Source organism: Mytilus californianus, unplaced genomic scaffold (assembly GCF_021869535.1).
Source record: "Mytilus californianus isolate M0D057914Y unplaced genomic scaffold, xbMytCali1.0.p SCAF_35, whole genome shotgun sequence".
In the NCBI taxonomy this organism is placed as follows: domain Eukaryota; kingdom Metazoa; phylum Mollusca; class Bivalvia; order Mytilida; family Mytilidae; genus Mytilus; species Mytilus californianus.
Window position 1 is genome coordinate 472,930 of NW_026262685.1, and position 24,724 is coordinate 497,653.

Consider the following 24,724-nt stretch of genomic DNA (forward strand, 5'->3'; position numbering starts at 1 on the left):
TCTCTAACTTAAGTTTGCCTCTAATAAATGTTATGAAACTTTATATAGACAATGCTTATTACCACAAAACTCAGATCAAGTACAAATTATGGGTAGTGTCACTTTTACCGTTCTTTAGTTATGTCCCTTTATAACGTTATATGCAAGTGGGGGCATCATCTGCATCCCATGGACACATTCCCCATTTATTTTATTTTTGTTGTACAACAATGAATTAAAGATCAAGTTTTTGTTTTACTGTCTTTACTGAATATTAAAGCAATTAATTACATTCTGTGCAAATGACAGGGCCATTCATCTTAGACAAATGATTGTTAATTTCTTCTCCTCAGGATTTCATTATTTATATAACTGTTAAAAGTATGCCTGAATGAAATATTGTCTTGACAACCAAAAAGAACAAATTAAAAAAAATATAGAAATATGAACAATTGGTATGCAGGTATTTAAAACTTGTGCTATACCAATTTCCTATAACAGACTACTGTCAGTTCTTGTCTTGTTCATATTAATACTTAGAAAACTCCACAGTACATTTTAACCCATTTAAAGATTTTAGAAACCTAGTTGTCATTGTGTTTTGAATAATGGATGGCAATGTGTGAAACATAGAAACAAGTTAAACACCCCCACATTCTGTATATGCCTGTCCCAAGTCAGGAGCCTGTAATTCAGTTGTTGTAGTTGGATGCTGTCTGTATGTGCCTGTCCCAAGTCAGGAGCCTGTAATTCAGTGGTTGTAGTTGGATGCTGTCTGTATGTGCCTGTCCCAAGTCAGGAGCCTGTAATTCAGTGGTTGTAGTTGGATGCTGTCTGTATATGCCTGTCCCAAGTCAGGAGCCTGTAATTCAGTGGTTGTAGTTGGATGCTGTCTGTATATGCCTGTCCCAAGTCAGGAGCCTGTAATTCAGTGGTTGTAGTTGGATGCAGCTGTCTGTATGTGCCTGTCCCAAGTCAGGAGCCTGTAATTCAGTGGTTGTAGTTGGATGCTGTCTGTATGTGCCTGTCCCAAGTCAGGAGCCTGTAATTCAGTGGTTGTAGTTGGATGCTGTCTGTATGTGCCTGTCCCAAGTCAGGAGCCTGTAATTCAGTGGTTGTAGTTGGATGCTGTCTGTATGTGCCTGTCCCAAATCAGGAGCCTGCAATTCAGTGGTTGTAGTTGGATGCTGTCTGTATGTGCCTGTCCCAAGTCAGGAGCCTGTAATTCAGTGGTTGTAGTTGGATGCTGTCTGTATGTGCCTGTCCCAAGTCAGGAGCCTGTAATTCAGTGGTTGTAGTTGGATGCTGTCTGTATGTGCCTGTCCCAAGTCAGGAGCCTGTAATTCAGTGGTTGTAGTTGGATGCTGTCTGTATATGCCTGTCCCAAGTCAGGAGCCTGTAATTCAGTGGTTGTAGTTGGATGCTGTCTGTATATGCCTGTCCCAAGTCAGGAGCCTGTAATTCAGTGGTTGTAGTTGGATGCAGCTGTCTGTATGTGCCTGTCCCAAGTCAGGAGCCTGTAATTCAGTGGTTGTAGTTGGATGCTGTCTGTATGTGCCTGTCCCAAGTCAGGAGCCTGTAATTCAGTGGTTGTAGTTGGATGCTGTCTGTATGTGCCTGTCCCAAGTCAGGAGCCTGTAATTCAGTGGTTGTAGTTGGATGCTGTCTGTATGTGCCTGTCCCAAATCAGGAGCCTGCAATTCAGTGGTTGTAGTTGGATGCTGTCTGTATGTGCCTGTCCCAAGTCAGGAGCCTGTAATTCAGTGGTTGTAGTTGGATGCTGTCTGTATGTGCCTGTCCCAAGTCAGGAGCCTGTAATTCAGTGGTTGTAGTTGGATGCTGTCTGTATGTGCCTGTCCCAAGTCAGGAGCCTGTAATTCAGTGGTTGTAGTTGGATGCTGTCTGTATGTGCCTGTCCCAAGTCAGGAGCCTGTAATTCAGTGGTTGTAGTTGGATGCTGTCTGTATGTGCCTGTCCCAAGTCAGGAGCCTGTAATTCAGTGGTTGTTGTTGGATGCTGTCTGTATGTGCCTTTCCCAAGTCAGGAGCCTGTAATTCAGTGGTTGTTGCTTGCTGTCTATCATATTTGATTTTCGTTAATTGTTTTGTACATAATCAGGTCTTTGGTTTTTCTCGTTTTAATTGTTTTACATATTGTCATGTCTGGCCAATACTATATAGTATGAGTTTTGCTCATTGTTGAAGGCACTGTGGTAACTATTAGTTGCTAACATTTATGTCATTTGGTCTATTTGTCTCATTGGCAATCTTAACACATATTATTATACTAATTTCACCCATGGAATTAAAAAGAAAAAGAAAAAATATATTATATCTTATATTAAGATTCATGTTAAATGTGCAAATATTGCAGTTTTATTAGTAAACAGTAATTATATTACAAAATATGTATATCAGACAAAGTATTTAATAAATTGCTTGATTTTGACAACATCTTTTACATTTAAACATTTTTCTGATTGCCTGTTTGATTTCCAAATGTCTAAATCCATAAAGTATTGGATTAAATAATGAGTTGAGTTGTGTAACAATGGCTAGATAGTATGCAGTGATGTTATAACTTGTGTCTGTGTTACTATGATACACCAACATGTAAATCAAAAATGGACTCCAGCAAACGTAAAATGCTCCAAGAATCATGGACGTTGTCCGTATAGCTTTCATATTTATATTGTTGAATATACTTTTACTTTGTGACTTCTTTAGATATCGTGGTTGTTGTCTTTCTTTTGTTGTATATTTACTTTCCGTTGTGTCGGGTTTGTCACCAATTTCAGACTTTAATGCTTCAGTGTTGTCATTTTCCTCTGTATCAGATCCTCGAGGATCTACATTATTTCCTGAAATAGTTTTCACGACTATTACTGCCTGGTTTTCATTTGTTTCTGATTGTCTCCCTCCAATCATGGATGAGGATGTATCAGTTTTTGTTGCTGACTTTCTTGATTTTCGTCTCTCATAAGATGAAGTTGTTGATGTATGCAGACTACTCATGCTTGTATTTGTAACTTGTGCAGCCTCAATTTGACGACGATGTTTTCTAGCCAGACAGAAAATACGAATATATACAAACAAAATTAGAAATCCACAAATAAAACATATTATTGTCCAAAAGATTAAATACCCAGAATGCATCATGTTCAGTAGTTGGCAACTGCCAGTCCAATTGTTCCAACCGCACAATGGCAAAATGGCAACAATTAATGAAATTATCCACAGTATAACTATTGCCAGTACCATTCGTTTTGTTGTTATCCAATAAGGATATCTGTAAGAATGAAACACAGCTATGTATCTTTCTCCAGCAATAATACCGAGACTTAAAACTGACGACATCATGCATGCAAACAGGAGCCCAGGACCATCCAACAACAAGCATAGATAATAATTCTGTCTCTTTGTTAGATATTCCAATACTTTAAAAATATCAAAGTCATAACCAGTCACAAGTATAATCAAACCCCATGATGTGGGATAGATAAATGCTAATCCTGTAAGAAGATCAGAACATGCCAAACTCAAAATTGGCAAATTTGAGCTGGTCAGAAGTTTTCTACTCGTTATGAAAGCTGCTATGATCAAAGAATTAGCCACCAAGATAGCAGCACTGAGTATTAAACAAATACAATATGATGCTAGTTGTTTGGTATTGAAACAGTCAGAATGAGTGGCTTCTGTCTTTAGTGTGGGAATACTTGTTAGAGTTGGTTCTAGTAAATCTAGGTCACAGTGATCTTTGTATACAATTTGACAAAACTTCATCCATCGAATTACAGTCTGAAGGTTAGAGATGTTTGTATGAAGAAAATTCACATCTGTTGAACTGATGTTACAAGCAGCCATGTTGATTCTGAAATTAAGAAAAAATATATAAATTAAATACTGTATAGATTTTAGTTGATATAACAGATTTGTGTCCTGCAATTTGTAGTTTTAACATAATTTAAATTGATCGGACACAAGTTTTATTAAGCTTTATTATTTAATTCTTTTAAAGCCAAAAGCCAAAATATACTTAGCACTTCATCAAAATCCTTTTTAGTTATTTTGGCTATGGAATAATAAAATATTCTTCATTTTCACATTGCTGAAAGTAGCACTTACTATGTTAGTGATAAAAAAGGAAAGAAATGGAATAATTTGTTTTTACAGTAAAAAAAATCTTGGTTTAAATTTAAACTTTTTGTTTTATTACGTTGTAGTTTCTTATAAATAGTTTATTATGATAGGCAATTTTACATTTATCTTTTTAAAATATTTCTATTGTCTGGGTTGAGAACATTACAAGACGTCAGATTAAATAAGACTAAAAAAAGGGTCTCTCAGCTTCAGAAATTAAAAAAAAAATGATTTAAACTCCAGTTCCCAGAAAATAAAGAAAATTCCCAAAATGATTCCTTAATTTGATATGCACAAAATAAAACATCTGAAAACAGTGTTTGATATATTAACGACCTGGTTTGAATACACCAGGAGAAATTGATTTCACAAAATGTGTACCCTTTGTTGAAAGTTTGAATGTAAAATGATGAAAACATCAATTATGGAATAATGGAAAATAACATTAAAATAAATTCCAAAATGCAAAGAGTTGAATACAGAAAATAAGTAACTACTGTTGAAAATAATGATGTGGCAATCCTGAAAATCTATGTGAAGTAAATTGTGCAAATAGTTTGCCTAATTTAAATAATAAAAGATGTTTAGACTGTTTGAAAAATGAATACATAATGACAGAAATGATAATAATTAAGGTAAAGAAACTTTATGGATATTAAAGACTATCAAAAGGTTATTTACTCTGAATTGTCTTAATGAGGAATATGATAGTTGTGGTTATAGTTGGAATACCATATTTTAGTTTTGAAATTTCAAATATTAGATTGAACTTTGAAGATACTTTATTAGATATTATGTCTTCAGAAATGCTTCCATTCTGTTCATTGATATCAGTAATACATATAATACCATCTTTTATCCATTTGTTAAAACCAAACATTTTCCCTGAAACTTTACCATTTTGTTTCCCCATAAGAATTGTTGTCTTTTGTTTTTAAAATCCAAAGAAATTTGATATTATTTAAATCTTGTACTTTAAACCAGAATTTTACAATTGCTAAGTAGAATTTTTGTAAAGTTTTATGAAGGTTTTGTACAGAGTAAATATTATCTGGATTCATGTAGAATAACATTAACAAAATGAAGTCAAATATCCTGTTTTCTTATTTGATAATCTTTATAAGGAGTTAACATAACATAACTTTATATTTTTTCTCTGCCTACTTGGCATTTAAGCTAGTTTAAATTGGATTTAGTGCCATTTATCCATAAATAAAATTTTCATTTGAAAACATTGAAAAATGTAATAAAAGATAACGGTATTAGCAAATAAACTGTTGATGATTTCAACTATTAATTTACCGCAGTTAGATTAATTTGATGAAAATTCAACCAGCAATAAATTTATAATGATATAGTCAAAAATGTTATTTAACTTGCAAGTTATTTTTAAATTAATATCTTTCAGACCTAAATTGTATACGTAGAATTAAGAAAGTCTTATTATTTTTTATTGATTCCCTACAGATATTTGATGAAAATTACTGGAATTTTTTAAAGAACTTAAATTGTTTTGCTTTTATTTTACTTACCATAAACTGTGTTCACAACATCTTATCTCCAGCGATCTAAAATTGTGTTGTTGCTGAAACAAAGTTCTTGATTCCATAATCCAAGAAATCAATAAAGTTCGTCCTTATGTTTGCATATCCAGTTCATCTGTCAAAATGATAAAGCATGTGAGACAACTGGGAACTAGGCTGCCAAGTTTCAGAATGGTATCTTTCCTTTATTCACAGCACACGCATCATGTCAACTTTATAATTAAGAAAACAATTATTTCTTCATTGTAAAATGAGTCTGGTCAGGGAAAGTGTTAGAAGATTTTATGAAACATTTTAATTATGTTTATATTTTTGTTTATTAACAAGATTTTATGAAGGTGAGTCAGGTGAAAGTTTAGGTGGTCCAGGAGGGCAAGGTATACAGGTGTGACAGGGTGAAATATAACATCTGGCCACTGTTAACATGTAAGGTGCAATAACTCTGGTAAAAATAACTGATAAAAAATGTCTTTTTGCTGTGATATTCAGTTCCTGAAGATATTCAGTTCCTGAAATACCTCTTATCGACAGAAAAATAAAACTAACTATATGATAAATGATAAAGGAAAGACCTTTGACCGTTCTGACCCTCTATTAATACTTTATTTATTTAAGGAATTATGTTTCCATCATGGAACCCTGCATTGTTTGTTTTATTCTATATAAAACTACATGAAGTAATTAAGGTAATTACTGGTGACCATTCAATCACATTTGTTTAAACATATCATCAGACTGTAAGGTGTCATTTATACAATTCTATAATCAGGATCTTAATACTTTATCAAATTGTTTGAGGAAATATTCAGGTCAAAATGATAAGGCATTTTCTTATAATTTTTTTTTTTATAAGTTGGTTTTAATATTTGTTATTTGATATGCATACTCAAGGCAATTTCAGAGAGCTTAACATATTGCATATGCAATATTGTCTATTGTTGAAGGCTATTATGTTTTATTCCTTCTTGTCTTTTGATTTTTAAAGGCCACAACAAAGTTTAATACCACAAGTAGAAGGTTGGGATTCATTTTGGGGGTAATTGCCCAAACCGTTCAGGAATTAGGGGCCAAAAAGGGTCTAAAACAAGCATTTATCTAGTTTTCAGACAATAACTTGTGTTTCTCTTAAATTGTACCACATTTTACCAAAAGAAAATGTCTTCAAATGTTTTTTTTTTTGGAAAGTGGGGGGAGGGGGGGGGGGGGGGGGGGGTAAAAAAAAAATTTTTTGGGGGGGTGCATTTTTTTTCCACAAGATTTAAGAAATTAAAAAGAAAATTTCTTCAAATATTAATTTGGAAAAGGGGGGGGAGGGGGGGGGGGGTGGGGTGGTGGGGAATAAAAAATTTTTTCCTCAAAATTTAAGAAATTGTCAATTTTCCAAAGAAAAATTTGGGGTCACAATTTATTTTGCTAATTCTTTGTATATAGTCTGAAAACATATTTACTAAGTATTGCACAAAAGCAAGAAATCTTCAATTGAATATAAATTCAAATCATATAACCAATTTCAAGTTCTTTGACTACATTTATTCTGTGTCAGAAACCTATAATGTGTCAAATATTTAATTACAATCCAAATTTAGACCTGTATCAAGCTTGAATATTGTGTCCTTTTTTGCCCCAACTGTTCAGGGTTGGACCTCTGTGGTCGTATCCAGCTATGCACGGCGAAGCAATTTGTTTTAATTTGATATATCATACAGAAAAAGAAATAAAGCAAAAACGCTTTAGAGACAGTACATATAGTTGAGAAAAATAGAATAGTATGAAAAATAAAAAATTCTGCTGCCTGCAACCTCAGAAAAGTGTTACAACAATAGCAGCCTTGTAATGGGTTGATTTTGCATGTGAAATTTCTTGTCAAAAGACCTGTTCATTCATTATGAAAAATATTGAGAGTCAAACTGAAAGCAAACACAGCAAAAAAAATGTGCAAAAGCTGTATTAATCTCCCTTAAAACTTGTGGATATCGGCCGGATTAAAGAAGTTTCCATTTGGTATTCATTGTCCCAAGTACTAACTTATATAATTATATGAGTATAGTTTGTAACAACATATTCAAACCAGTTTACCATTTTGGGAAATGAAAATGATATCCATTAAGCTCTATAAATGTTTTTGTGTTTTGTAGACCCAGGAAGAAGTCAATGATCTGAAGCATGCAGCACCATTTCAAAACATCATACCTAAACCATTCATACCAATTAAAGGTAAAGTGTTCATCTGTTATATCTAAGTATGCCACACCATTTCAAAACATCATACCTAAACCATTCATACCAATTAAAGGTAAAGTGTTCATCTGTTATATCTAAGTATGCCGCACCATTTCAGAACATCATACCTAAACCATTCATACCAATCAAAAGTAAAGTGTTCATCTGTAATATCTAGGTTCATTACGTTTATAATTATAAATCATTTAAATGAATTTGCTATCGCTCATGTTCATATCACACAAAAATATTCATAGTCAATGTAAAGATGTTAACCATTTTTTATGCGAACAAAAGATAATTTTGTGTCAGATATACAATGATATATGACAAATGTATATCAATACTTTTTTAAAGGATTATTAATGTCCAACATCACACTCAATATTGCATTATTGTTTTTACTGACCAAAGAATACTATCTGTAGTACCCAAGTATTATTCTAACTTTGAAAATAGGGAATTTATATAAAATATTGAGGGGCCTTGGTGATCTAAGTCGTTGAGTTACTGTATCACTAGCTTTTCAACACTTTGAATTGAATAGGATTGTTAGTTTTCCTACCCACGGTCAGTGGTTCTCTGTGGCCACTTCTGCTTCCTCCACCAATAGAAGCTGACAGCCACAAAATAGCAATAGTGCTGAAAGTGGCGTTCAACACAAATCAATCAATAAATTAATCAATATAACATTATATCAAGAAACTTTAAAACCAATCAGTTTTACACTATACCAAAGTTATTTATTCCAATCAAAACATATGTATTATACCAAATTATCATATGAATTCAAGACATTTATTCAATGAAAATTTTTTAACAGGTCTAAGATGTATTTTCCCATAGTCAGGGTTCTCACTAAGGTGAGTCCATTAGTCCTGGACTCATGTAAATCTGTCTGGACTTACCATTTTCAAAACTGGTGAGTCCAAAGATGCATCAAGATTGAAATATTTTGTATAAACTGAACACACATATCATCATTTTATAGCAAAAGTTTAAAAGAAATCTGAATTTAATGTCATTTCATTGCTCTATTAGGTCATGGAGACTAAAATGATAAATTATGTTGCAATAAAATATCTTCTTCTTTCTGTTGGACTCACCATGGCCAAAAATGATGAGTTCCTGGATTCGCCTTCAAAAATCCTTAGAGAGAACCCTGATAGTATTAGATCATTCATTTGTTTTGATTCATTGATATATATCTATATATGATTTCAGAGGGTGATAGTCGAAAAGAAAAGGAGCAAGAATTAAAGGTGGTGATGAAGAAACTGGAACAAAAATATGCACCTTTACAGGTTGTACCTGTCATAGAGAAAATAGGAACTGAACAGGTAACTTATAATTTAAGGTTGTATGGGTAAAGGAGACTAAAGGGACTGACAATTTGTCAATATTTAACTACTGTGCTTAAGCTTTAGTTATGCACATTGACCTACCAGTGATGACAGAAACATCATCACTTTTGATAGTTCAAAAATGTTTCCACTTTGACTGAAGAATGTTTTATTTTCTGTAATGGCAGATTAATTTAGAATTCATATACATGTATATGATTGAAGTGTAAATCAAAAATGCATTGCACACTGCAACATAAATTCATTGTAGTCATATAAATTTGCATTTAGTACAGTAGATATTTTAATTTAAAAAATGAATATTTTGATTTTAATTCTTGTATGAACATCTTTGAATCATCATTTTTATACGACCGCAATAACTCAAGAATGCTTTCACCAACTTGCAAGAAATTTTGGTGAATTGTTTATATCTATTGACATGAGCTCCCTTTTGGATTTTTATGAATTTTAGATTTAACGTTTCCGAGGTACATGGTTTTATTCATAAAAAAAGGGGGATTTTCCAGTTTTCAGACAATAACTAAAAAATGCTTTCAGCATTTCTCATGAAACTTTGGTGAATTGTTTATATCTGTTGATGTAAGCTCCCTTTAGAATTTTATAAATTTTAGATTTTACATTTCTGAGTTATGGGGTTTTATTCATTAAAAAAAGGGGGATTTTCCAGTTTTTGGACAATAACTCAAAAATGCTTTCAGCAGTTCTCATGAAACTTTGGTGAATTATTTATAGCTATTGATGTAATCTCCCTATTGATTTTCATAAATTTCAAATATGACATTGAGAAGAAATTGAACTTTTTTGTTTATAGTCTGACAACAGATTTACTAAGTATTGCGCAACAGCACAGTGTATTGCACAACATCAAGAAATCTTTAATTAAATATAAATTCAATTCATATAACCAATTTCAAGTTCTTTGACTACATTTATTCAGAAACCTATAATATGTCAAATATTTAATTACAATCCAAATTCAGACCTGTATCAAGCTTGAATATTGTGTCCATTTTTGTCCCAACTGTTCAGGGTTGGACCTCTGCGGGCGTATCCAGCTTTGCTCAGCGAAACAGTTTATTCTAGTTTCAAGACAATAACTTGAACGGTGTATGGATCACTCTGAAATTATACCACAAGTTTCCATACCACAAAGGGATGGTTAGGATTGGCATTGGGGGTTTATGGCTGAAACGTTTAGGAATTAGGGGGAAAACAAGGGTTTCCTGGTTAATGATGTTTTTGGATTACCTCCCTTACACTGCTTTTAAATTATGTATAAAGAAATGTCAATTTACTTTTAGAAGTTACTATTTAAAAATGTCAATTAGTCAATTCGCAACAGCATAGTGTATTGCACAAAAGCAAAAAATTGAATATAAATTCAAATCATATAACCAAATCTAAGTTCTTTAACCACAGTTATTCTGTGTCAGAAACCTATTATGTGTCAAGTATTTAATTACAATCCAAATTCAGACCTGTATCAAGCGCGAATATTGTGTCCATTTTTGCCCTAACTGTTCAGGGTTGGACCTCTGCGGTCGTATCCAGCTGCGCTCAGTGAATCAATTTTTGTAGAATGGAAAAATTTGTTGTAAGAGGATAGGTTCACATTGACAATCAATGCTTGAAAACAGACAGTTTGGTCTGATTATCTATTCAATATCAATATTGGTTTGTTTCAGCAAGTATCAATAGCAGGAGAAGGAGACTTATTAACTAGGGAGAGACTTTGTTGTGGGCTGTCTATGTTTGAAGTAGTCCTCAGTAGGATTAGGGAATTTATTGATGACCCTCTGTGGAAAGGTCAACCTCCAGCCAATGGTGTTATGAATATAGATGAGTGTACTGAGTTCCACAGACTCTGGAGTGCCATACAGTTTGTCTTCTGTATCCCTGTCGGAGATAATGAGTTCACAATTGAGTAAGTAAATAATATAATTTTTATATTACTGACTTTTGACCCCAGAGTCAGGTAAGAGCAATTAAAAGTCAAAAAATTAATCTCACAACCAGTGCAACAAGGTACAAAAATTAACTGTTTTCCGCTGATTTTGTAATGTATTGAAAAAATAAAACAGTTAATTTTTCCTCAAAATTTCCTAGATTGTTAGCTTGATTTTACTTCTTTTAGTTACTCTTACTTGACCTGAGTACCAGAACGTCCTACCATAGAGTAGGTATCCTGTCGAAAAATAATATACTCCGGGGTCATAAGTCGGTGATATGAAAATTGAAAAATAATGAATATTGGTGAGTATTGAGTTTCATTCACTTTCTTCAACAGTTGGTTTTCTGTATTCATTTCTTGCATAATAAGCTCACCATGTTTCAATATGTTTCCTCCTATAATCCATGCATAATGATTTTAAAATAACATTGTTGGTGCCCTACTTTGTCTATATTTTTCATCTGTCTATCTGTTCATTCATCCATTGATCTGTAACTTTCATACCAATTAACTCAGCTTCTGTATTGAGGAATGATTTGGTAAACCATTTGAAACTTCCTAAAGATGAGTTGGACTAGCAATTTTCTGATCTGCACGGCAGTCAGTCTGTATTAAATGGTTCTTTGAATTGTTATCATCTATTAATAACTAGTGGGAGCAACTGTGTTGTTTTTATGCATACAAATTACTCTTTATAACTTTCAAAGGAAAACACAAAAATATTATGTATGGGTGTAATCTTTTCTTGACATGTTACACACTGATGTGTATAAAAGATATTAACTGAATCCACTTTTTTGTTTGTTTGAAACAATCTAAATTTATGGACTCAACAATGTAAATTACCTGTGAACAATTTTATTAGACTGTGATAGTCATTATGAATATTCATGAGATATTAAAAAGTGTTATTTTTATTATTAAGAATGATTTTTACTGTAGAATACTAAATAAACAAGTAGCATTAGATCTGTCCAGTAATCAATATGACATATATAGACTTAGGAAACCTTTTAAAAATTGATCCATTTCAACATTGACTTCTTTTTAAATAATTAAAGATTCATGTATGAATTTTTCAGGGAACTGTATGGAGAAGGACTGAACTGGGCAGGATGTGCTCTCATAGTACTGTTATCCCAACAGAGAAGATTTGAAGCTTTAGATTTTAGTTACCATATTCTAAAAGTAAACAGGGTAGACATGAAAGATGAAAATGTCAAAGGCATTGTAAGTAAACTGGCTGTTTACTGGTTTATCACTACATTACAGTTTGCCTGTTTAAATAAAATCTGGCAGAATGTTTGTATTTATACATCATAACATGAATATGTAAAAGCAAAATACTGTGAAAGTACTTTTATTCGTGGGGTACCAATTTTTTCGTGGTTTTTGTCAATAGCTTTATCACAGAATTTAAGTGTCCAACGAAATATAACAACTGTTGTCCAATACAAGATTTAAAAAGACCTGTCCCCCATGTAGGTTTGACCCACTGGATAAGGGCATATAATCTAGATAATACATGGAATATCAACAAATGCACTATGAACTATATATACAACTTAAGACAGGATTTTACCTATATAATCTTTAAAAAAACATAAACCGTATGACTTTTAACCTTTTAATTCTTAGGAAAAATTACTTTTGATCGATGAAAGTCAGACTGTCGGTGATGATCTGCAGTGTTGAAGTGTTCATTTTATCTCCTCATAATTTTCATACGAAAAAAAAATTTATAATTTCATATTGGGCTTGCTTTGTTTTATTTCATAAGAGCTTATGCTAAAATTAAAAGTACATTTGTAGCATTTATTAATGTAACTGTTTTCTTGAAGTGACATGTTTATGGCCCAATCAACACCTTTGATGATCGTTAATCTGTTGATCATTAGATCTCAGGTTAATTAGTGTCATCACTTCTGATTACACGTGAGCAACAATTAAAATATTTACTTTGCAATTTCCTTCAATTGAGACATTTTGTTAGGATAGACGAATCAAATTATTTAAATTATTAAAAAATTGATGAATGTTGTCAGTAATGAAAGACGAACGAGTAAGTGAAAATGAACCCCTTATTTTTTTTCAATGTCCCACAAATTATAATAAAACAACATTTTATTATTTTCAAGAATCCTCATTTCTAATGGCCTGAAATTTTTTTCTCAGAAAACTAAATTCCATGAATTTAAGAACCCACGAACATGTAACTTTTGATCAAACCACAAAAAATTGATACCCACAAGTAAAAGTACTTTCACAGTACTGAAATCACTTGAATTGGAGTTCTTAAACAAGTTAGATGAGTTGATATTTCTTTGATTTTGCAAGATTCTGAAATAAATTCATTTTGAATAGGGCTTTGTAAGCAGGCTGTTATGAATGGGGCCAAAATAAAAAATAGGAATGTTTCCCCTGGCCTCGACGGACTAGAAAAATGGCTGCTGACTCAAAACAATTTTTGGGTCCTTTCTAAAAAAAGAAAATTCTAACCGAACTCTAATTTTTAGAAAAAGCCATCAAGTTTTGACTTCTTATTTAATTGGTGTTGGCATCCAATCTGAACTACTCAGCTATTTCAGCTACACAAAAATCAAAAAAGGCTGAGAAGTTTCTATTGATCCAAGTCAAGAGCAGACAAAATTATCCTCTCTTCTTGTGAAATGATAAAATATCCACCCACAGGATGTCTTGTCTTCGAAAAATAAAAACTTTAGTAAACAACAAATTGTAATCATTTGGAAAACAATCAATTTGGAAAGAAGTATTGGAAGATGTTACTGACACAGGTGAATGCAGTCTTTCACTACTTTGTTCTGACAAGGTTTTGGTGCAAGTTAGCTACAAAATGTCGAGCTGCATTTGATTTGTCAAAGTTTGTTCAAAGTGAAATTATTAGATAGGGGTCATGTCTGATGCTTTATCAGTTGACCATACTGAATTATTACTGCACAAAAAATTGAAGGAAAATGAAAATATTCCTTTAGTTTTGATAAGTAAATATAACCCATATATAAGTAAAATAAAAAAAAACATGAAACACTGAAATTTATTGCAGTTTGACGAAAAATGTTTTCAAGTGTTCTATTTTGTATAGCAAAAATAAAATAATAGAAGATATGCTTACTAGATCAAAGTTAAAGACTATTACATAAAATTGACAGTTGGACGCCTGGTGATGGCAGATCTGTTATAATATCTATTGATGAAGAATATAGATATAAATTAGGGATGTCAACGAGTACTCGAGTATGCGAATCAAAAACCAAAACGATACTTGACTGATAGGTTTCCTGTTAGAATATTGCTATCTTATTTATATAAAATTGATCTTCTTGAGAACCTCTTTTGGAAAGTTAAATATGCATCAATGATTAATCATAGTAGTAAATAAAATACATTTTGTTTCGAATATAGTGTTAAATTGTCATTTAAAATGCCTCCAAAAATACATGGGATATACCTAGGCTAACACTTATAACTAAACATGTTTTAGCCATTCCGTCACATCGGTACCGTCAGAGCAAATACTTTTGTCTGCAAGACTGTAAGTTACAAAGTTGCAAAACTGACTGTTCCCAATAACAGTTGACAAGAAAATGTTTCAAAATAAAATGAATTTGTTGCATCCTTTGGTGACCTCAGTGAATTGTTAAACTTCTAATCCTTACTAACACCTTTGTAAACATAACATGTGTTTTCTTAACGAATACCAACTACTATTGTTTGATATGGTTTTTCTTTGTTATAGTTTTTAAATTGTTGTTCATTAAATTTTATTGATTATATTATTGTTTTTTTACTTAATTAGTACTTTTAGGTAAACGACTATTAATAATGGTGTGTAATTCCTTGTCCCAGATACTAATGTAGATGGTTTTCCGTCCGTTGAACAACACACCACAGAATGTAAAATACGTCTTTTATGTTTCCGTGTTGTATAGATATATTCCAGAGCGAGTACTCTAGTTATGCTCGATAAAATCAACGAGTACTCGATTAGTAATTGTTGTCCGAGTTAACATCCCTAATATAAATATATCAATATACACATGAAGAATTTTTATATTTAATTATATCAAAGTATCACATCTTAAGATGATCATCCCAATCTTTAATCGTCTAAACATTAAAATAGTGTTAGGTCCTATCAGTCATTATGGGATGCATGGTTGCACTGATGTTTTATAAGAACAAAATTAAAATGTATAAAGCTGCTTATCAATATCAGGGTACAATTCACAGTAAAGGTGAACACAAAGCTTGATGAATAGCATCAATACAAACGAGGAGTACCCTGAGTGCGGTTGCCAATTTTTCACGTATTATATTTTCTATATGTCTGACAAATACATTTTAAAAATCAAAAAACCAAAAAACACCTACCTACTTACTCACCAGCAAAAATCTGGGTAGGTTTGTTGGGAAACCAAGATTTTTTTAATTGCGCTGGTAGACAAATGTAGAGAATTAAAAACTGCAGTCATTATGATTGCTTACATAGGGGCTGTGCAGGGAAATGGTGAAAAAATTCACAACAGTTTATGTTTGAAGATGTTTACCACAACAATGCTACTTCCACAAATATTTGTCAGTGATATTATAAATGATATATTTTGTTTCCATTTTTTTTTAGCAACTGAAGAAGATGGTTGACAGAATAAGAAAATTCCAGATTTTGAACAATCAAATTTTTGCTGTGTTGAACAAATACCTTCACACAAATGATGCTGATAGTATGCCAGTAGAACATGTAAGGTGCTTCCAACCTCCCATTCATCAATCCTTAGCTACAACTATATAGGTCATTATCTAGGACATCAAAATAAAAACAATTACATTTGTGTATGACAAACTGATGTGTATTCTTTGAAGTTAGCTTGTTGTGCTGTGCATGCTTATTCCATTGTATGGAAGCAAGAAGAAGAATTAAGAGATTTAATTTTTATTTGTAAAGTATGTAATCATTGTATATGTAAATTCAATTTTATATACCTGTCAGAATATGTACTATTACGTAATCAATATTGTACTATACTTGATAAAAACAATACACAGTCAACAGATATAATATGTTGGTTTTTTTCATTTTGTTTTTACAATTATGATCCAACATCCCCCCTAATATTGGTAGATCTGTACAGTTTTAATTGTCAATCAACAAACTTTTTTCCCCTAAATTCTTGTAAACAATGGCTAGAATAAAATTTTATCTACTTTAAAAACAATATTTTTATATTAATATGTATTTTAACACTATCATTTGAAATTAAAAAAAACATGATTCTGGTGAAAAGCTTTGCTTTTTTTACACAAAATCAGCAATTTTGAGAATAATGGATATTTAACTCATATGAAATTTCACTCTTCCTTTTAAAATTATATACTGATTGCCAAAAGAAATGCATCACCTCCTTGTATTTTTCAGTGTGTAAAAATTCAATGACCACTGATGAAATGTCTTTTTTGTCCTTTACTGATTAATTTTGACACATTACCACACAATAAAAAAAAATACTGCGATATTAGGAACTATTGCTCCATGTGACTGCAATCGCCACTGAAAGAAATTTAAAAGAGCTACTGAATGCTTTTTGTCGAGCCTGCGACTTTTGTCGCAGAAAGCTCGACATAGGGATAGTGATCCGGCGGCGGCGGCTACGGCGGCGGCGGCGTTAGCTAACTTCTTAAAAGCTTTATATTTTAGAAAGTGGAAGGTCTGGATGCTTCATACTTTGTATATGGATGCCTCATGTTACGAAGTTTCTGTCAGTCACATGTCCAATGTCCTTGACCTCATTTTCATGGTTCAGTGACTACTTGAAAAAAAAGTTAAGATTTTTTGTAATGTTAGATTCTCTCTTATTATAAGTAATAGGATAACTATATTTGGTATGTGCGTACCTTGCAAGGTCCTCATGCCCGTCAGACAGTTTTCACTTGACCTCGACCTCATTTCATGGATCAGTGAACAAGGTTAAGTTTTGGTGGTCAAGTCCATATCTCAGATACTATAAGCAATAGGTCTAGTATATTCGGTGTATGGAAGGACTGTAAGGTGTACATGTCCAACTGGCAGGTGTCATCTGACCTTGACCTCATTTTCATGGTTCAGTGGTTATAGTTAAGTTTTTGTGTTTTAGTCTGTTTTTCTTATACTGTATGCCATAGGTCTACTATATTTGGTGTATGGAATGATTGTAAGCTGTACATGTCTAGCGGGCAGGTGTCATCTGACCTTGACCTCATTTTCATGGTTCAGTGGTCAAAGTTAAGTTTTTGAGTTTTGGTCTTTTTTTCTAATACTATATGCAATAGGTCATCTATATTTGGTGTATGGAAATATTTTATGATGTACCTGTCAGTCTTGCAGGTTTTATTTGACCTTGACCTCATTTTCACGGTTCATTGCTCAGTGTTAAGTTTTTGTGTTTTGGTCTGTTTTTCTTATACTATAAGCAATAGGTCAACTATATTTGTTGTATGGAAGGATTGCAAGCTGTAGTACATGTCTGCCTGGCATTGTTCATCTGACCTTGACCTCATTTTCTTGGTTCATTGGTCAATGTTTAGTTTTCTTGGTTAAGTCTGTATCTTAGAAACTATAAACAATAGGTCAACTATATTTAGTGTATTGAATGATTGTAAGGTGTACATGTATTTCTTGTATGGTTTATATGACCTTGACCTCATTTTCTTGGATCATGTTAAGTGTATGTGATAGTTGTAGTAAAGCTTTATATTTAGGACTATCAACATAATATCAATGATTAGTAAAGAAGGCGAGACATTTCAGCGTGTGCACTCTTGTTGTACATATTTATTAGTATATTAAATAGACAATAACTTATCAGTTGCATTTTTTTATGCCCCCCCGTAGCGGAGGGGGCATTAAGTTTTACCCTTGTCCGTCTGTACGTACGTTTTAATTTTGGGGAAGTCACTTTTACCGTTCTAGAGTTATGCCCTTTACAAATGGAAAAATTAATGAATTTTTCGTTTCTGTTCTCTAACATAAGATCAAGCACAAATTTGAGTAGCATCACTTTTACAGTTCTTGAGTTATGTCCTTTATAACGTTATATGCAAGCGGGGGCATCATCTGTGTCCCATGGACACATTCCCCATTTATTTTTTATCTAAAGGATCATGTGAACTGAAACAGTTTTAATGTCATCTTGTTAAGACAACAACCCAAAAATTCAAGTTAAAGATTTATTTTTTATTTTTCATGCCCATTTCATATAACCTTTTAACTGAATTTACAACTTCTTCCAAATATTTGATATCCACATGTTAATCAATACATAATTTGAATGATCCGAAGGCAGACTATTTTCACCAATTTGTCTATCATGGAGTCTGTTATAATACTTCATTATTTGATGCTAAATTGTTGAAATCCAGGAGCTTCTGACTTTCCCCATGGACCCTATACCAGGGCAACCGGAATTACGCCTCCCGTTCATAAAATCCTGGCCTAGGACTATTGAAATGTAAAGTAACGCCCTATACCATAGAATTTGGAATTTCTCATTATTGGTCTACTGCTGTTAAGATCCATCCAATCATTTTAATATACCATAGACAATTAATGGAGAGAATTCGCCATAAAAATATCAAACCCTGACATTTTAACTATAAAACATACATGCTCCAAGTCAGGAACCGTTACATTAGTGCATTTCACAATTATTTTATGTTTTTTAGACAAACAAAGGCAAACATTGCATTCTACGCCCCTTCTTTCAAATATACTGGAAACTCCCCTGGATAATACAAAGGTAATTATTATTAATCATTTTATTCGTTTTTGTCTGAGATGATTGTGATTATTTAAATCATCTTAATTAAATGTATGCTCATTTGTTTTCTTGTTAACACTATTCCGTTTATCTCGTAAATGAGCTTCATGCTTGTCAAATCAAGTTGTTGTTATTGTTATTGAATGAAATAAAACTAGAGATCTGATTGGTCGATGTCAAGGTCATTTCGAGATATATGGTTTTGGTATTGATGGTGACGGACGTCTTTTTATATTGTGCTCCAATTTGAAGAATTACTTGTGGTGTTGGCGTTTATTTGTTACAGGAACATATCAATAACATTGCATAATAACACTGGCGTGATCAATCTTACCTTTTAAAAAACGTATTTCTCCGATTTTTAGAAAGATTAACTTTTTACATGTGACCCGCCAAAAAATAAAAAGTGAAAAAACATGGCGGCCCTTGGCTGAGAAAGAAGTTTTTGCAGTCCACACACTACTCTAAGATTTGACTTAATAATTTATCTTAATGTAAATATAATACTTGACATTTTAATAGTAAAGTCTTAAATCCAGAAACTTTTACTGCGAAGATATCCAAAAGCTTCGAAGCTGTGATCCTGTATCAGTGTGAGGCCCTAGCTACATTAGAACTTTTAGCATATAGATAGTTCTTAGATATTTCCTTCTAGAAACATTTTATTACTTGAATATAGCCGTAATTTAATTTTATCGACACCAAATATACTTTTATCTGTGTGTGTTTGTGCTTACGCTTGACTTTACCTTAAACCTAACTCGCTATCTGCACCTCAGCTTTCCATATATACTCTTATACCTGTGTAACCAATTACTAATGACGGATAAAAAGCTTCTTAAATATTTGAGAAAAAGTTTTGAGCCACCAAACGGAGTACAAATACTCACTCCAGTAGTTCTCACAGATAGTAAGGGGAAATATTTACAAGCACAGTGTAGCTTACCTGTCGAAACCAGTATCAGATGGTGGGACAAATCTGGCCGTAACTCAAAACAAGGTCTGAAGTGGTTACGTGATAACTTAGAAACAGAAATAGCACTAATAGGCAACATTTCACTCTACATATGGGTTGGCACATGCGATCTCACTGAATACAACCATCCCTATATTAAACTGAGACAAGATCCCGAAGAAATTGTTCAATCTGTGACAAATAATTTCCAGAAAATTGCTGAAATTCTTAAGAACCACCCAGCTTGTAAATTAACTTTTTTTGAAATACCACCCTACTCAATATATGATTGGAACTCTTGTCACTCACATCCCGACGTTAAACAGTTTATTGATCAGGACATCATTCTTGTCAAACATATTCTTCAGATTAATGATCATATCAGATATATAAATAACACCTTAGAAACAAGAACACCAGGATTTTCAATTGATTTATTACACCCTGTAAATACTTCAAAAAAAGACTCAAGCCGGAAGGCAGGTGACCAGTATAATTTCAGTCTACTAGTATATAGAGACGGGATCCACCCAGATATCAATCTAGCCCGAGTTTGGCTAAGAAAAAATGCGCATAAAGCCAAGACCGACTGTTGGTAGGCTGTTGGCTAGCGGTCAGGGTGGGACCTTCCACAGGTACAGTTGACACAGTATAGCTAGGCTAGGGTGGGACCTTCCACAGTGTCTAGTTATCTGTGTTGCAACAGTCCTACCATACAGGATTCATTGGTAATATAAACCTGGGTATACAACGTAACAACCAACAATAATGGATCTAGTAAGAAAATCTTTGAGAAAAACCAAAAGTGACAGTAAAATTTCATGTCCAAATGAATATGAGAATAACTACACATTAAGTATTGAAAAATCATTAAAGAAAAAACTAGAGTCTACTAAAAGATCAGAAATTGAATATGAAAATACAAGGGGTGGTGTGACGGCTAAGTTAGATGCTGTTTCCTTTGAACTCTTTATCCATGCCTGTGAAAAATTCTACGGAGAATCCAATCTGCATGAATTTACCAAAACAATTGCTACTGATAGACAGAGCAACAAAGTACAATATACTTTCCATATAAAGACAAAAGATACACCCCGTTGGGTGCACTACTCATGTGACAAACTCTCTGAAAAAGATATACAAACCATTGAAAAAGATGAACAAAACTACATCCGTAAAAATTGTTCCAACTTGTCAGTTAAATCGCCATCCAGGTGTATAACTTTACCCAATAGCTCAGAAATTGTCAGAAATAAAAACTTACTCTCATCAGGAACTTCTACTTTAGCAAAAACTCTATTACTAGGAGAAATACAATGTAATGGGTGCAATGATACTCTGGATAAAATAGAAAAAATAAATGTGTCAACTGTGATATGACATTCCATACTCATTGTTTAGACAAAACAACTGACCAATGTTTCTCATGTATTGGCCTTGAAGAACAAGATACTGTCACAAACTCAAAAAAATTTCATCAAACTGAAGTGAAACTAACATCTCATAATCTTCATAATTTAGACATCAACAATTGTGCTCCTGCACCAAATATATTAACATTTTCAGTAGGCTCTTCCGAAAACACAGCCAATTTAGATATACAATCAAATCCTAACCATGCTAACATTCAAAATGAAACTCAAACATCAAGTAAGATGAAAGAATTACAAACTCTAGAACAAAAATTGAAAAAGAAAGAGGAGCAATTGAAAATTAAGGAAGCAATGCTCAACGAAGATATGAAACAAAAAACAAAGATAATGGATAGATTACATAAAGCTGAAATAAGAAACATTGAGCTTGAAAATACAATCAAAACTTTACAGACCAGAATAGAGCAAATACCTATACATTCTCTAAGAAACAACTCTAATCCAACAAATTATCAATCTAAAAACAAAGACGAGGAAGATGAACTGATTATTGGCATGAGAAAAAGGGTCACAAAATTTGTACTTAGTAAAATTGATAAAGAATTGAACAAATTAGAATCAGACAGTGATCATTCAGAACACAATATTGAAACTAGTACACATCATCAGTACAACCATGAAAGAATGAACTACTCTGATAATTATTGGAATTACAACAATGGCTATTCAGGACAATATAGAGATACTCAACCTGAATATAACTATTACCAAAATTGGCACCAAGGATACAATGAAGACTCTTCGTCATACCAAAATACAGAGTATGCCCAAAACATCTGCACAGACAATCTTATTGAAATTCAACCCACAAATATTCACACGTCTACAATAAACTCAAAACCTGTGAATACTCAGCAAATAAAGTATTGTGACAATAGCCAGCTGCCAAAGTTAAATTACAACTTAGAGAAAGTGAACAGAAATTCTCAGAATAGTGGAAATTGTACAAACCAATCTCAAACTCAAAATTTTGACCATTCTCTTCCTATTATTGGACAACCACTATATTATCACCCAACTACTCAACAAACTCATTTTTTACACCAGGCCAGCCTCAACCCCAGCAGATACAAAGAACTGAACTTGTAAATAATGAGAGAGATGTAAATACGTGTACATATGAGACTCTGAATATTTTAGATTTTAACTGTAAAAATGTCTTAACCTGTGGTCCTTTTTTTAAAGAAACAGAAAGTGATGTCGACATTTTTCTTTTACAAGAACATTGTTTATTTGATAGTCAATTACCTTTACTAAATGAAATCAATGATAATTTTACTGGAGTTGGCAAAGCTGTAGATACAATGGACCCAATTCCCCCTATTCAAATGCCTAGGGGCTATGGTGGCACTGCTATTTTATGGAAAAAAGATTTAGACACTCTTATAACACCTTTAACCATAGGAAATGAGAGGATACAAGGAATTGAAATATGTGGTGAACCCAATCTCATCATCCTTTCTGTTTATTTGCCTTGTAAAGGTACTTCTGACCATATAAATGAATTTCAAGACTGTATAGCTCTTCTACATGAAATAGTCTGCACCTACAAACTTACTCATCAAATTATTATAGGTGGTGATCTTAATGAAGATATTATAAATGGTCCATCTTCACAAAGAAAGGCCTCTATCAATGAATTTATGGAAGACCATTCTTTAGAAACGAAATATACTGGCAGCACATTTATACACTCCAATGGCCATGATACCACCGCCATTGATTACTTTTTATACCAGAATACATATAAACATTCTGTTCTTGAAATCAAGAAACTAGACATAGGTGCCAATGTCTCAGACCATTATCCAATTAAAATGGTCCTTCAACACCGTCATTATTTAAAGCAGCAAAAATCAATCAATGGCATCTTCAAAACAAAGGTTAAATGGGATAAAATAGATAAGGAAAAATATGAAAACAACATCAACTACAAACTCTCAAATATGAACTCAGAAATAAAAACTGTTGAAGACATAACTAATGCATTTACTCAACTTAATGAAATCATTACTCAGTCTACTCAAGCTTTGGTCCCAACTAGAAAAATTGGCAGAAAAAGACCAAAAACTGCAAGTTATGAATGAAGAAATTAAAGACGCTCTCAAAAACAAGAAGATTGCATTTTATAAATGGAAAATTAATGGTAGACCGAAAGAGACCGATAACTTATATTTGAAAAATAAAAAACAGACAACACATGCTTTAAGAAAAGAATGTAGATTGGAAGTTGCTAAACGGAGGATATGTGAACGCCAAAAATTGATTGATGCTAGAACATCCGATCGAAAAATGTTTCACAAGATCATTAAAAATCAAAGAGGTAAATTATCAAAATTTATCGACCAATTAAATGTTGATGATAAGATATTTTATAATGAAGATATAATAGATGGCTGGAGTACACATTTCCATCAACTTGCAAAGAAAATACCAAATCCAAATTATGACACTGAATACCTTGATTTAATTGAAAATGAAGCTAAAATTATAATAGACATATGCAAAGATCGTTTCAAACATAGCCCAATTACAAATAAAGAAATGGAAAAAGCAATATCTGGTCTAAATAGAAATAAAGCAGTTGATTACTTTGGCATTAATGCAGAAAACATCATATATGGTGGAAAACAACTACAACAATATTTGCAATTACTTTTTGATAAATCATTTGAATTTGGTTGCATATCTGACATTCTCAAAATTGGAACATTATTCCCAGTATACAAGAATAAAGGTGATATTAAAAGTGCTAAAAACTATCGTGGTATTACCGTAACTCCAACATACTCCAAGCTGATAGAGAAGATAATAAAAATAAGGGAAAATCCAGTTATCTTGAAAAATCAGAATCCGCTCCAAAGGGGATTTACAGAAAATACCACCCCTTTATTATGTGAACTTATGATCGAAGAGTTTGAACGCGAGAGCAAAGATCTGAAACTTCCGACGTACATAGCCCTTTTAGATGGTAAATCTGCATTTGATGTAGTTGTTCATTCAAATTTGATACGAAGATTATATCAAGCAGGAATATCAGACCAATCTAGCTATAATATTAATAGATAGCTTATATAAAAATGCAACTTCATGTATAAAATGGAGAAACAACACTTCACAGATGTTTGAGATTGAACAAGGTGTACGACAGGGTGGTACCATTAGTGCAGATTTATACAAACTGTATGTTAATCCGCTATTAAATATCCTCTGTGAAACAGGACTGGGTGGACATATAGGTGACATTGGATGCTGTGCCCCAACTTGTGCTGATGACGTAGCCATTATTTCTAACAACCCTGTGGAACTCCAAATGTTGATAAAC

At 32.7% G+C, this 24,724-nt stretch overlaps 1 protein-coding gene across 11 annotated transcripts in view; it reads left to right on the top strand.

The window, feature by feature from the left end:
* The window catches only part of LOC127736671 (cytoplasmic FMR1-interacting protein-like), a 53,991-nt gene extending 34,904 nt beyond the window's left edge, over positions 1 to 19,087 (top strand). For all 11 annotated transcript variants that reach the window (XM_052247232.1, XM_052247234.1, XM_052247233.1 and 8 more), the window contains 5 exons: positions 7,798 to 7,876; positions 9,107 to 9,222; positions 10,935 to 11,173; positions 12,283 to 12,430; positions 15,843 to 19,087. In XM_052247232.1, coding sequence (XP_052103192.1) covers positions 7,798 to 7,876; positions 9,107 to 9,222; positions 10,935 to 11,173; positions 12,283 to 12,430; positions 15,843 to 16,010 — 750 coding nt within the window. In that variant the 3' untranslated portion in view covers positions 16,011 to 19,087. The remainder of the gene's footprint in view (positions 1 to 7,797; positions 7,877 to 9,106; positions 9,223 to 10,934; positions 11,174 to 12,282; positions 12,431 to 15,842) is intronic.
* The last annotated feature ends 5,637 nt before the right edge of the window (positions 19,088 to 24,724 follow it).